The sequence below is a fragment of the Harpia harpyja genome, chromosome Z (assembly GCF_026419915.1).
Source record: "Harpia harpyja isolate bHarHar1 chromosome Z, bHarHar1 primary haplotype, whole genome shotgun sequence".
Lineage (NCBI taxonomy): Eukaryota > Metazoa > Chordata > Aves > Accipitriformes > Accipitridae > Harpia > Harpia harpyja.
Genome location: NC_068969.1, coordinates 72,857,952 through 72,873,119, shown reverse-complemented (window position 1 = coordinate 72,873,119; position 15,168 = coordinate 72,857,952). Strand labels below are relative to the sequence as shown.

Sequence of the window (15,168 nt, the reverse complement as noted above, 5' to 3'; positions counted from 1 at the left end):
AACTCACTGCTACTTCTCTCTTGAAACACTGTTCAGGGACACATTCAACTTCGAAACCAAAAGACTGATTAGTCTATCTTTCTCCATTCCCCTTTGTCACACTATTAAAAGTTTAGGACAGAAAAAGAGCACGCAGAGTTCTGAATCTCACCTCCTTAGTCTTCCAAAGAAGTTATTTAAATACATTTCTGTGCAATCCACCTCTATGTTAACAACCTACAGATACAATAACTTAATTACAGTTTCAGTCAGGTCAGTATCTATCGAGAATTTTATAACTGCACTACAATACAGAAATTTCACAGCGAAAGGCATAAGTGTCATCCCTAAATGAAAGATGTCATTCCACTAATCAACCAGAGCAGCACTCATGATGTGAGCCGCTCCCTCTAACCAGACCTACATTTCAAATGAACGCAGTCTAAATTACCAGCACACAAGCAGGAATCAGCTATGATTAATGAAGGTTTACAGGAAAAGAAAACCCACTAAGCTGAAACCGCATTTTCAAATACAGCATATTAGACAGTATATTGGTAGAGCATCTATTATAATCCAAGGAACAAACCCTCCTAAATTAACAGACACTATTTGGAAACAGATAAAAGTATTTCTTAGCTGTCTTTTTACCAAACAGCATTTTAAATTACCTGAATTCATTTTTATGCATTTCAGCTATTTTCTTCTTGAGCTTTTGTGACTGCTTGGGAAAAATCTTAAAGTCGCTGATGTAATTCTCTGGGTGTTCATCAGGATCATAATCACCAAGCTCAGCTAAACAGATCCAAAATACAAAACAAAACAGAAAAATTCAATTGCAACATTAGTTAATAAGGAAAAAAGTCAGTAAATACAGTGTAATTCAAGGTACTTCCATGATAGGTAAGAATCCAGCATCTGTCAAGAACGTTACTTTGAAGAATTGATAGTTAACTGAACAACAAAATCCTTGTAACTGCAACTTCAATTAATGAGTTTCGAGGGAAGCTCATGGTTTATTAACTGCAGCAGTAATTAGCAATCCTAAACTATTTTCTGTGGCAGAAACATGCTCTGTAAAACAGAGGTGTAGGTAATGTTCACCCTTTGAATACCTGTCATTCTGGTACCAGGCAGAACTGAAACAATGCACTCCAGATTCTCCTCTTTTCTACACTAATTTATCCTCACTGATATGGACTGGTTTAATTCTGTTCTAGCAGGGAAACACAGGCTGTAACATTATTTAAGGTGGCCCACAGTATTTGATTCCTCTTCTAAAAGATGCATCACTTAGGCACCCAAACATGGCATTTGGTGTTTTAATTTTCCAGATAAGTCTCTTTTAATAAGGTCTAAACTCAATCTTAGTTTGGATATGGTCCCTTATATTGCATAAAGAGTTTCATTCACATTAAGGCAGAATGAAGTGGACTTCCACACATGACATCGCTAATCAGACATCTAGCTAACTATTTCTCTGTGTGCAATCCAAGACCTATGCCTGAATTTAGCCCTAAGGAAATGAGGGAGAGGGAGAGGAGGAGAAAAAAAAAAGGGGGGGGGGGGGGGGACAACGACCTTTATCCTTGAATTACATCTACTATTTTTGCCAGAGATTCCATCATCACACAAGTCTTCTTTACCATAAGAAAGGGCACTGAATGACACTTTTTCTTGCTTAGGTCAAATGGAATAGGCTACATTTACATTCAGGATTCAGAACAGAATTTTGCTTTGTTTCTAACTGGAATCTAACATTGATGCTTTCACATAAATGCTAAGACAACCCGTTGTTTTGAAATTTTTTTTTAAGTTCCAATTTGGGTTTAGTTGGCTAAATGGCTGAATTACTTAAAACAATTTACAGTGCATGTCAATGCAGGGAAACAGTACAACTAAAAAAACCCCATACGTTACTGCTAGCTATACTCCCACAACAGTTCTGAGTGTCTTTTTATACTGAACACACCTATGAATTAAGTATTTGAAAAAGCCTGCTGCTCGTACTTACCTTGGACAATACAGGCACCCAGGTAGGCAGCATCAGAAAAAGAACACAGCAAACGGCCATGGAAAATGTCCCTTTTTATTTGTAGATATAAGAGGTATCTGAAATATAATTTAAAAAATCAGGAAACTGTGTGGCATCTTTTTGTAACAGATTTAACTTATTGGTGTGAAACCAGCTGTGCAACTATTCTGGATCTCTCTCTTGCTACCTTAAATGGCAGGAAAAAGAGGCAAAGAGCAACCACAGGAAAAACTAGATGTAAGACAAGAGATTTTGCTCAATAATAATGAAATAATGATAGCAGAAGTAACAAAAACCCACTAAGAGATAGCATGGAGAGTAATTTATTTAAAATGTACAGCTGTTACAATGCTCATTAGTAAGATGAAATAAATTAGAGTAACGTAAGTTTGTTTGAGCACACCGCCTCTCATTAATTACAGGTTTACACAAGGAAACCTCTCTATCGCTGTGGACAAAATAGCACATTGACCACAGCGGAGAGGATTTCTTTCCTTTTCTTTTTTTAATCTGCGAAGAATCCTAGATGAAGCTTTGAGGCAGAAGCAACTCCCTGAGGCCTAGGGGGGCAGCAGGCATAGGGTACTTGCCTGGGGGGAACCTCTCCCATTCCTCTCAGAGCTCTGTTCTTCCTCCAGAAGAACTGGGGAGAAGAAAACAAAAGGCTCCTTCTATCTGCCCTCCACCTTCTACCACAGAGCAGCATTATTTCTAATAGCAAGAGGAGAGATGCAGCTGCGAGGCCATCACTTTCTCTTTTGCTTTCTCCCCCAGAGAGCATCCTCCCAGAGATGGACCAACTCACAGCCCAGTGACTCACTGGCAGCTCCTTTCCCAGCCACCTGGCTGGTTACAGCTGCACCATTCAGCAGCTTCAACCCTCTGGGAAAATAAAGCATTTAAGCATTGCTTTAGCCAGATAAATTCAACTATCTGGAGGGTGCTATCAAACCCAGTGACTTCTGGAGACCATCAGGACATTGCCTGATGCTGCCAGTCCTCTCCAACCCTAAGCTGCAGTGTAGCCAATAAAAATGTGCTCTATGAATAACACTGATGTCAGACATGTTTTGCCCAAGTTACTTGGTTCTGTGTGTATCGTGAGCTCCTGCACCAAGTATCTTGTCTGAAGCTTACAGGGAGTTCTGGATTTGAGCAAGACTGGAAGCATTATCTGAAGGGCAAGAGAAATTTTCCTCCTTTCCTTGGATTGTTACTAAATGCTATGTAAATAGGAGACAGTTACCACTGAGAAAAGCAATTTGTTCTTATTTTGAACACATCCTTTCACTGCATTACAGTATTATAAGTTTCTACAGGGACCTTGCCCATCAAGGCCTTTTTTTTATTTTGCAACCCCTTTTTTTCCTGTAATCAGCATCCAGTAACAGCCCACAAATTCACTTCCACAGTTTGGTACTGCTACAGTACAAGTAGTTCCCAGAGGAGAACTGCAACAGGATGAACCAACGGTCTCAGTGAGATGCAGTAAAAATTCTCAATCGCAATGACAACCTACTGGAAAAAGCTCAGTATATTGATGCAGGTACCATACATAACTTGGGCAAATGAGCAGTCCCCATCCTAAAACTTTTGGTAAATTTTTCCAGGGTGAAAAATTGGCTTGTGGTTCTCCAGAGTGACCATTAGCTTGAGGCCAAACTGAGTTCACCTTTTAAGAAGTGCCAAAAAAAGCCACCTATGGAAGGGCATCCCAAGATTTCACAGCATGGCTTGTTAGATGAGCTGTAAGGTCAACAGATCTTCAACCACACTGCACATCGGTAGTTTCTGAGTTTGAAAATTACTATAATGAGATACAAAAGTAAATAGGCTTCCAGAAAAGCATATTAACCCACTGCTCCTGACCTACATTTGCAGACATGAGGCTGAGGTGAGAACTAAGAATCTGAAGTCTCAGGACTGTGCCAGGTCTGACTCTCCAGCTGTACAGATGGAAGCAAACACTATGAACAGTTACTTTTCCATTAATATTTTGGTATTTACAAGAAGGAAAAACAATTTTGCAGGAAATTCTTTCCCATGTAACAGGATTAGGTGCCAATGCTGCCTACTGTGACCATCTATTACAAGCCATTATCTTCAGGGCCCAGGGAACATGGAGTATCTTCAAGAATTGACTCAAAGCACCTATTCAAGAGTCAGGCAGCCTCTCTCTCTCTCTCAAATGCTATGCAAGAAATCACAAGTTAGAGTCCTGAAGTGAGATGGCAGGGAGTCCCCCTCCCCGCCCAGTATACGGTTATTTTGTGAGAATAAACCTGAAAACACAAATACATGAATTCAGTAGAATTCAAAACTAGCTTTTTTAATACAGGGGGACAGCCATAAATACAACAGTTTGTGATGGGTCACTAAGATACTACACTGGCACTTAGGATCAAACACAACAGCAGCATCAACAGAAACCCCTCAGGATGAGGGCGAAAACTAATTTCTATGCATTCCACTAAAATTCTATATAGATTAACATGGGAGTTTGGGTGGAAGTGTGCATACTTGTGGCATTTCTAAGCAAATAGTTTGTTGCTGACCAGGAACAAAGATCCTCAATGTCGTTATTAAAATTCTGGATCCATAATAGTCTCAGTTATCTGAGCTAATCTTAAACAAGAAATGCATGGGTTTATTTTCCCCAGAAAGAAATCAAAGAGGAATAAATATAGGTTTTATATTAGTTTCTTGCTTAAGCCTGTTCACAATGTGAAACTACCAATATTTGTCAAAAAAATACCCCCCAAAGTTAGTTTCATTACAATAAAAAATAAATATACTCTTTCAATCTAAATTGTCAATATATGCACTTTTGTCAATTACATGAAGCTAATAAAAATGTATTATTATCCATTCCCTCCAGCTAAATCACTAGCTCTGCAAGTTGTTCAGAATTTAAAAAAAAAAAAAAAAAATTAAAAAATTGCAGAAAACTTCCATTACAATTTTTCCATAACTTCAGGATAACACATTTTTCATTGTCTTGTCTCCCTAACACACCAGGAAATATTTCCTTTCTGTAACAATTGGGAAAACACAAACACATATTCAGTTTTCACTGAGAGGTATGTTAACAGAAAATAAATAAGAGTAAGCAGAGGATATGTAACAAAAACAGCACATAAGACATAATTCTAGGGAAAAGAACATTTGTGCCTCAGAGCTGATTTCTTCTCAGCGATCATCCTGGGATGACAGAGCTGAACACAAGCCATCACGTAGGCTAGCTTCTGTCACAAACGTGGGCCATAGATGTTATTCATCTGTCTTTGCTTTAAAATGTATAATCCCTAGCACTTGCTAGTCTGAGGAATAAGCTCTGTTTTTCCTCCCTTATGTGGAAGGGCTTTGTTGTTGCAATGTTTCATTGGCTGTTTGGGGGGCAGGGGGCTGTCTCTTAAATTGTTCCTGTACCTTTCTATTACACTAATAATTTTTAAAATAAAAATACTGAAGTTTATTTTTCTGTCACTAAGGTTCTGTGCTACTGAGTTGCTGCATGCATTTGACCATTGAAATCCTTAATCAAATGGTTCAAAATCGCACTTTCAAAGAATTATTTCACTTCTGAGAAAAAAAAAAAACAGAAAAAAAGAAGAAAAAAAGAAGAAAAAAAGAAACATCTCCAAGACAGATGGCAGCAGTCAAGAGGGGAAAAGAGGCACACACCACAGTTCCCAGTAGAGACGAGAAATTCTTAGCTGGGACACAAGGGAAGCACTTGCACTCATAAGAAGGGCAGGGGAATACCCATGCGGAGCAGAACCAGAGAGTCTGAATGTGTTTTTCAGAGACCACCCACACAGCAAGCTGCATAGGATGCTATTCATCTTCAAAGCAAGAAGGCCAGCCTGCAACAAGACGAAGACATTAAGGAGTTTTTTAAATGAAGGAGATATATGCACTTTGCACTGGAAGCCAACGTTGCAAGCTTTGACAAAGATTGGCTCAACCTCAGACACTTCCTATAATCCTGATAAAGTACTTTCTGTCCCAGGTCAGCAAAGACCTATGAATGTGTACCTGACTCCTGAATTCAGTAAGGTTTTTGCATGTACCGAAAATTGCCTATACTTACAGAAATAACTTGCAAAATCAGATCTAATTTTGCTGCTTCTCGTGTACTTCTACCACAGTTGTTCTTTCCAAGCCCTGGCACAACTTTATAGCCTGATTTACAGCCCTAAGTACTCAGGCTTACCAGCAAGCTAGTAAATGTATGCTTCAGCGCTTATGCTCATAAGTGTCTATCATTGGAATAAACTCTTTTCCATCTATTATCTGTTTCCAACACAGATGACTCAACTCCAGGTTAGCCAAGCCCTTCCCGCAACTGCAGATGAAGGGTCAGCAATATCTATTATTATTTTTAAGCAGGCTTCATGACCCCCAGAGACCATGTTGCTAACTGCTTAACACACAATTTATTTATCTATTTTAAGATGTTCCATGAGGCAGGAAAGCTTTCCCACAGCCAAACTTTGTGGTTTGTCCATGTAGTGGTTTTTCTTTGTATTCAAGTCACTTCGCTCATTTTATTCCAGTAATGCATTTCTCCCAGTGTTGTCGCAGCCTTTCCAGCTGACACACACGGTCACCTTGAGATATCCAGCAATGTTTCAAAAACTGTTATCTCAGTGTGGTGTCTGACTTTGACTGCACTGCTCTTTCCCATGCTACTGTGCATACTCAGGTGCAAAGTAGCAGAGGGCAAATGAAGGTGTTTACAATATTCCTGGATTGGGTGTCCTCCTCCCCCAGTAGAATTTATGAGTTCTTTATGTATATTATTCTGGACATTAACTTCGCATCCTGTCTTTACTGTAGATATCAAGTACACTGCAGGAGCACTAGTTTCCTGTCAAAGTCTGTGACTCTAACCTAAACACTAACTACTACATGCTAGTATGTAATACGACAACTAAGAGAACAACTTTTCTATGCTTTACAGTGCCACCTAGATAAAAAGGCTAATAGAAAAAATAATTATATTTTCTAAAAATATAGTTTGTCTATTTACTAATATTTAAGAAGTATTTTGATATCTTATAATTTAAAGAAAAGCCATCACTCTATTAGCTACCGATAAAACACAGAGTTGACAGAAAAATCTGGGAGTCATCACAGACAGGTCTCTGAAATCATCAAGTCTGGGTGCAGCAGCAGCCGAAAAAGCCAATAAAATGTTCAGCATCATCAGGAAAGATATTGTGAACAAGACAGAGGGGCATTTTGCCACTCTTTAAAGTCTTGGTATAATCACTTCCTGAACATTTTACCTAGCAGTAGCCTCTGTACCCTAAGTAAGACATAGCTGAGCTTGATACAGAGAAGAACTAAAATGAGTGAGAGGATAGAGCTGCCCTTACAAGGAAGGACGGTAACTGAGGTGGAATAAGAGTGAGTCTTATGAAATCTTGAGGGTAGTGGGAAAGGCAAATGCAGAACTGCTATTCCCTGAATCCTGCAATACTAGACCTAGGGGGAAGTCAGTGAAATCAGGAAATTGCTTAAGGCAGACAAAAGAAAGTACCTTACACAGCAGGTAGTGAACTAACTACCTCAGAAGGCTGTGAAGAAAAATGGTATTACTAAGTCCAAAAAAAGCACAAATTCATGAGCAACAGATCCAGCAAATACTACTAAAATGAACAGGGAAGTATGTAATTGTTAAAATTCCTAATACAATAATTCAAGAAACCTTTTAGTGAATTTGGGTGAGGGGGAAGTAATCTATTTGTTTTCTTGTTTTTCTGGAACAATATGAAAGTTTTGTTCACACTAGCGTGGCTTTAAACCCATCACAGCATTTGTAAAACAGATACACATGGCAATAAGCACGCCACAGTGATATTAGTACAGCAGTTGGCCTATCAATCCACCTAATCAGTCATAAACTAAATTCTGGCGGAGGAATTAGGAACTAGGGGCATAGCCATCATGACTTCAAAACATAATCTTCATTCAAACACAGAAAAAAAGAAAAATCTATTTCTCTTAAAATATCTAACACCAAAAGTCGTAGGAACTACTTTGTTAACATATTTGTGAAACTGCATGAATGTCTTTTGTGTTAACAGGCACCTGTAGGAAGAACCACTCTCCTTGTTCTATGCCTTCTAGAAATACTAATACTAATGCTAAGGATTCAAACACCATGAAAGTAGCAGCACCCCATAACTCCATCCCGAATCTATGTCCCTCCTAGATTGCCAAAATCATCAGAGAAGCTCTGTATCCACAGTATTAAAAAAACAAAACAAACAAACAAACAACAAACCAAAACACCAAAACTATTCCTTCAGAAAGAAATTGTCCATTTTCTGCCCTGGGTTGAGAGTGGGAAGGTCACTTGAATAACAGCTTTCCAGTAATCTCAAATGTCTCATATCTGTGGTCAGGATGATAACTGCCACTTGGATCTAGCAATATGTGGGCTTGTCCTCCTGGCTTCGAAGCTGGCCAGCGCCTGCATTACAATGTACAGTCTTTCCTTGGGAAAAGGGAAAAGCGTGAAAAATTACCATGCCAGCCACCTGCTTGACAGTACTGGCTACAGGGGGAAAAAAAGCTTTATTGCTACACAAGAATCCATTTCATCAATGAATAAAGAGGACAAGGGAGTGGTAAGGGACAAGCTTTGTTTTGGATACTGGGTACATAAAAGCCCCACCACAACACAAGAATAGGTTCTCCTCTGCAAACTTCCACAACTGAACTGCACCTTCTCAGCCCTCCTGCCTTCCCCTCAGAGGACCACAAGAGAACCTCTGAACATGTAAGGTCTCCTTCTCCCACAGGCACAAGGTCCACCAAAAAATCCAGGACTCTCCTGGATAATTTTTTTCCCTGACCCGAATGTTATCTGCAAGCCTGCCAGCACTAAGTGCTCTTACTAACAACTCTCATTCATGTTTAAGACCTATGCTATTCAATCTGATTGTGAGTCCAATACTGTTAAAACTATAAACTCACTTGCCAACTGCCAATATGGCCTCGAGAAAGCCAAAACAGACAAGTGGACTTTGCAGAGGCATCAAAACATAGCCACCATTGCACATCTCAAGAAAAGCAGGACAGGGTACCCAGAGAGGCAGAGGTATTCCTAAATGATGCCTGGAACAGGTTTCAGCAGCACAAGCCCACCTCATATTGGCCCACCCTTGGAAGGATGAACATATTGCAAGACTTTTCAACTTGCAAATAAATGGTTTGATATTCAAGCATTAACAACCAGCTGGAGCACAATCAGCCTCAACTGGCCTCTTACTTCTGGAGGGAAAAGCACCAGGCTTTTCCAGTACAAGGCAATATCAAGTACAGCTATTTGAGACAGGACTTGTCAAGCACTGCATGCATGCAGCTGTATTGTTCTTCCTCACCCAAGCTAGCTCACTCAGGGCTCTTGAATTTGCCGTGATTACATACCCCAAGACTTTGTCATTTTATATGACTTCCAGTTAAACATTTTTTATCTGCTTTTCTTGTATGAAAGTACTCATCACACTGTTTTATGACAGCCTAGTGATTGAAGAACTGCTTCTTGGATTAGGAAATATGGATTAGGAAAAAGACATGATGAAAGCTAGTTGAAATAATCCATCTTTGGTTAATTCTGCCAGCTACTCACTCGTGCCCTCTTCCAGGTTTGTTTTTTCTACAATAATCATGGATTACTGCTGATACAGTATTATCTGTAGCATTTTAGATCATTCCTTTGGGACCTCAGAGGACTTTATATTCTCTCATTTTAATTATACATACACAGTATAATGTAGGGATTTGGAGATAAGAAGGCATGAGGCCTGGGACTGCTTTATTACATAAGAAAGAACAAACACTGATTTATTTACTACCTAGACAAGAACACTGAAAAGAAATAACATAGTAAAAATCTGTGCTCAAGTATGACTGGTCTTTGGATCCATCTGTTCACCCTCCCTTGATTGTTCCCGTTCTGTTCACATGCAGCATCTCAGGCTTTGTCAGCTCTGGACCCTCCCAGGGCTCTGACCTGTGATCAAAAAATAGTGAAGAGTGGCACAGAGCAAAAATATCTGTGCTTTCCAGACAGTGTAGTGGGATGCTGTGTGTACTGCAGATTGAATGACCTCTGTCATTACAACTTCCTTTATGGCAATAATATATATTATATATCTTTGCATGCCACACCAGCAGAATAATCTTGACCATCATAGTGAACTCTGGAATATCCTTTTTTCTGCATGTCATTCCGTGCACATAGCTAAAGAAAACCCCCTCTCACCATCAAGCCTGTCACGCTACCTGGAAAAACAACTGGAAGGCACCAAAAAGATGGGAAAAAAAGAAAATTAGGAGAAAAGGAAATCAGCAGTAATACTGAAAATGTACGTATTCAAGGCCTCTACCCCAATCCTGCATAGCATCAGCCAGAAAACAGGCTGCAGAGCAGATGCTGATTTAACAAGAAAAGAAACTGAAATTATGTTTTACAGGTATGCATGGCAGGCAACAAGGGAGATGTGAGGACCTGCTTGTCATGTTGCTATTGCCTAATTAAAAACTAGTAGTTATTACTCCCATTAGGGATGCTCAGTGAAGCCAGTTAAACACTGTTTTCTGAAAGTGAAGTTCTTTGTTTTGACTTCATGTGACCTATAAGTGCTAGACAATCAGATCTAGAAAGCCACAGATGTACCATTCAGAAAAGTCTGATGTCCTCCACATACTACACATGAAGCAGAAGTCAAACCCTCAGACATGGCCACACTATAGAGGAACATCACTCTTCTAGTAAGGTTGAGCACTTCCCTCTGTTTAAAAGATTACACAAACTGTTCAAAAATCCATATTCAGTTTGTGTTGCAACCTGCTGAGCCTCCAGTGCACCTGAAATAAATTCAGAGGCCCAATCACTTGAGCAAAATAAGTTAAATCCTTGCCACTTTCTCCTCACAATTTTTTAAAAGGCACTGGAAAAACTGCCCGATTAGGTTAACTATTAAAAAGAAAAAGTGTGTCTTTAATCTTTCCCAAACATGTTTTAAACATGTATGGCCTCACTGCCCCACTGAGGAAGCAGTATTTCCAAAAATAAGGACAGATCTTCTAAATCCATGTTGACACAAGTTAAGGAGCTGAGTTAAGAAGGTTAAGCATTGAAGTGCATTAAGATTTGGACTTTGTTGACAAGTCGGGTTTCAGGTAGGCTGTTATTACAGAAACAAGAGACCTCAAGGCAACAATCCCCCAGCCACTGAAGTTAACTTGTGAATTACAGTCCTAATGCCAGCTGACTCTAGAGAAAACAGCAATCATGAACCACACAGCACCTCCTGCTGTGGTGAGAGGCAGAAATTTTGTCCTGAGTCCACAGAATTTCTTATTTGGCAATAATATCTCAAAGTGCCGTAACATCCAGAGGCAGGCACTGATTTTATTTCAAAATCATAGCTGTGGAAGCAATCATTAATTAAAATGAGAAAAGATGAAAGTAAGCGGCTGAAATGGTACGATGTGACTGACAATATTCACAGGCGTCCTTAGCAGTGGAACAAAATGCAGTGACAGGCAAGCTCATGGCTTGAACCTTTGCCCAAGGCACTCCTGGCCTCTGAACACATGGTGTACACACGTTTTCAGGCCCTTACAAGGGTTATTTTCTATAATATCATAGACAGAGGGATAACTTCAGCTATGTCATTCTCCAACTTAATTTCCTGAAAATAGTTCCGCCCGTAAAACCACAGGCTAACTCAAGGATAACAGTACAGTCTACCCTACCAAAGGTAGGATAGAAATGAAGCAGCGGTGATCTGAGATGACAAGTACTCAATTTTCTTCCTGCAATTGATATCTAAATCCTGAATAGTATTTCTATCCATGTTATACTATTTTCATGAAATCAAAAAATTTACCCCATACACACACAGCTTCATGTACTGAATAGATGATTTTTTTTTTTTTTTTTTTTTACATCAGATATTGCTGTGGAAGAGCAGGAAAAACAGCTCTTTTTAACATCTTTATGTCTCTTTGGTGTCTCTAAGGTGCTTCATTAAAGATTTATTCCTATAAAGCTTTTACAAAGACTGCATCGACAATAATCCACATGGGGGATTTAGACGGGGTTAATTAATATTCTGAACCAAAGAGCAGTGTGACAATGTGACTGGATGTCCTACTGTATCTTAATTTCATTACCTAAATGGGGACTACTGACACCTGTCAGATTTCTACCCAGTCAAAGAAGCAAGAGAGCAGCTCTGTGACACGCTTTAGGCACAGAGTAGCAGAAATGCAAAGCAGTATTACTGCCTCAGCTGACTGTATATACAGCTATGAAGTACAGATGGCTTTTATGTCAAAGGGTGACAATATTATTTCATTTTCAAATCATCTTAAGCACACACTGCTACAAGTGTGATTGTCCAGTGAACAGACTGAGCAGAGCTAAGGAAAAAACCAAACAAACAACAAAAAACCTACCAAAGAGCCAACTAGCTACCAAGGATTCATGACTGTCCTCTGTCAAATACTAGTGGACATTTTTCTTCTTGAATTTCACCAATCATTGCAATTCAAGAAAAAAAAAAAGTAACTCAAGCCAATTCAGAGCATCACCTTGAAGCTGACCTTGTGCTTTAGATGGTAAAGCAAGTTCTCAGAGGTGAGTTACATGACTACACTTCACTTGCTTATTTCAGGAGCATTTCCTATACTTTGTTATTGTGTAGGAGACCTGGGCAGAGACAAAGCAAAGCTTCCCAAATAGCAACATTGGGAAACTATAAAGCTGATCAGGTACAAAAAGGCGTCGTGCACAATGTGGACATAAGAAAAGAGAAATTATTTCTCTTCTTTAAGGTCTTAATAGGATTAGTTTTAACAAAAGACCATAAAACATTTTTCATACAGTAGCTTGACTTTAAAAATTTATTTGAAATGTTCCAGCAAAGCCTAAAACATACTGAAAGCACAATACACTTCAGTGAGCTAATTCTAGGTGCTTTGCATTTCGATAACACTTCTTCTGGGAGGGTATCCAAGTAGTTAAAAAAAAAATCAATTAATTAAGGCTCTTGAGTGAGGAAAGTCTATACAAAGTTTATACTCTGGCTCATAAAAAGTAAAACATTCATCCAAGGAGAAACACTAACAAATAGTGAAAATCCCTTGACTTCCTGGTTTACAACCTGTTCACTCAGCTAAACAATTTCAATATTTCACCCAAGATAAACAGCTATAATATGAACTGTATGTTCCAGCTGCTCTATACAAACTATAAACTTACTATTCAGCAGAATGCAAGCTGTTCCTGAAACTTTCAGTATGAGACATGGGATAATGGGATCACTCCCATTCATGAAGTGACTTGTGAGCATAAGAATTTTCAGGGCTTGGGGAAAGCATCAATGAAGAACTCAAGGCAACAAGTGCTCAGGCGCTCCATGCTTCTGCAACATGCAACTATTAGTCAGCGGTGTGACCTGCTAACTACAACGCAGTAAGGCGTACATATAGTCCTGCACAGCTGGTGCAGAGGTCAAGAGCTGTTACTTTCCTACATTTTTTCCCCCAAGTACATTCCTTGAAAAATACTCAGAGCAACAGAATATTCAGAATGGCTACGAGAAAGGATGAAAGTCCCATTCATTAAGTATGACTGATCTGTTGCACAGCTGTTTTCACAGCATAAGCTGGAAAACCCCAGTGTAATCAACAAGACTTCTTAACCTCCAGAGTAGCTGTCCTTTAAAAACATAAATATATTGCACATCTGCATCAGTTTGCTAAAGGTCTATCAGTACTTTAAATATACTATCATCTTGTTTGTGGTCCTAAAGACACACACAAGAGAAAATCAGTGAGACTATACACATTCCTTTTGAGAGAGTTAGAGCCATTACTGAATTAAACTTCACAGATTATTTCACAGAAAAAAAAGAAAAACTAAGAGACAAAAGAAACTTACTCAAGACTACAATCCTTGCCAGGGGAAGAGTCAGGATAATCCTTGCCCAGTCACTTGATCACTGCTTCTCATTCTGAAAGTTCTTCAACAATATCACTACTTCTATGTATGTTATAGAAAAGTCCCCTTAAACTGCTTTTAAAAATCTATAGGTATCACAATACATAAAAAAGCTATCAGTAGTGCAGATGTCTGTCTACTCTAGTATTTTAGTATAAATAGTGAGAGCCCTACCCTACACAACAAACTGTCTTATTTTGAACTTAACGATATACATTAAATGCACAGACAAACAAACAAAAAAATACCTGGTGAGCTCTTCTTTAATCTTCAAGGGTTCATGTGGGTAGAATTTCACTCTAAAGCACATGGTATATGGTGGATGAGCTGAAACATTATAAAGAAAAAGCATGAGAACAGTAGCAAACAAACATTGCCTCAGTCACTCTGAAGGAGTGGCCTCCAAGAGTCTTACAAAAGTAGCCTGTGTGATGGTTAGCTCTGAAGCATCAGGCTGGGATTCAAACAAAACCAATAAATATTATATATACATATAAAAGGAATAGATCATATGACAAAGAAGGCCAAAGCATGTGCAAAATACAGCTAACTTAGGCAAATCAATTTATAAACAGTTTTGCACCTCACAAGACTTATTGCTTGATCCAAGAAGTACAAAACACATTTGGGCTGCTCCTTTTTTTTTTTTTTTTGGCAATTCATAAACAGGAACCAATTGCATCTTGTCACAATGAGATACAAAGGTGTTATGTATATTTGTTATTCCTGATAATGATAAAGCCTAGACTACAAAATGGACAAAAACATTCATTAAATTTAGCTAATGAAGCTAGAGACAACAGAACTGTTTCTGTTTCCCGTATTTAATAAGACTACATCACCTACTCCTGAGCTATGGTATCAATACCAGGCCTTAAGTACAATACTTTCACTTCTCAACACAAAGAAAGAAAGAAAGAAAGAAAGAAAGAAAGAAAGAAAGAAAGAAAGAAAGAAAGAAAGAAAGAAAGAAAGGAAGAAAGGAAGAAAGGAAGAAAGGAAGAAAGGGAGAAAGGGAGAAAGGAAGAAAGGAAGAAAGGAAGAAAGGAAGAAAGGAAGAAAGAAAGAAAGAAAGAAAGAAAGGAAAAGAAAATTGGAGTAACAGGAATCATTTCAATCCTGC

At 38.8% G+C, this 15,168-nt stretch overlaps 1 protein-coding gene across 4 annotated transcripts in view; it reads right to left on the bottom strand.

Annotated features, from left to right (window-relative positions):
• The window catches only part of FRMD3 (FERM domain containing 3), a 154,317-nt gene that overhangs the window by 44,438 nt on the left and 94,711 nt on the right, over positions 1-15,168 (bottom strand). For all 4 annotated transcript variants that reach the window (XM_052778098.1, XM_052778099.1, XM_052778101.1 and 1 more), the window contains 3 exons: positions 14,294-14,372; positions 1,994-2,091; positions 651-774 (listed from right to left, as the gene is read on the bottom strand). In XM_052778098.1, coding sequence (XP_052634058.1) covers positions 651-774; positions 1,994-2,091; positions 14,294-14,372 — 301 coding nt within the window. The remainder of the gene's footprint in view (positions 1-650; positions 775-1,993; positions 2,092-14,293; positions 14,373-15,168) is intronic.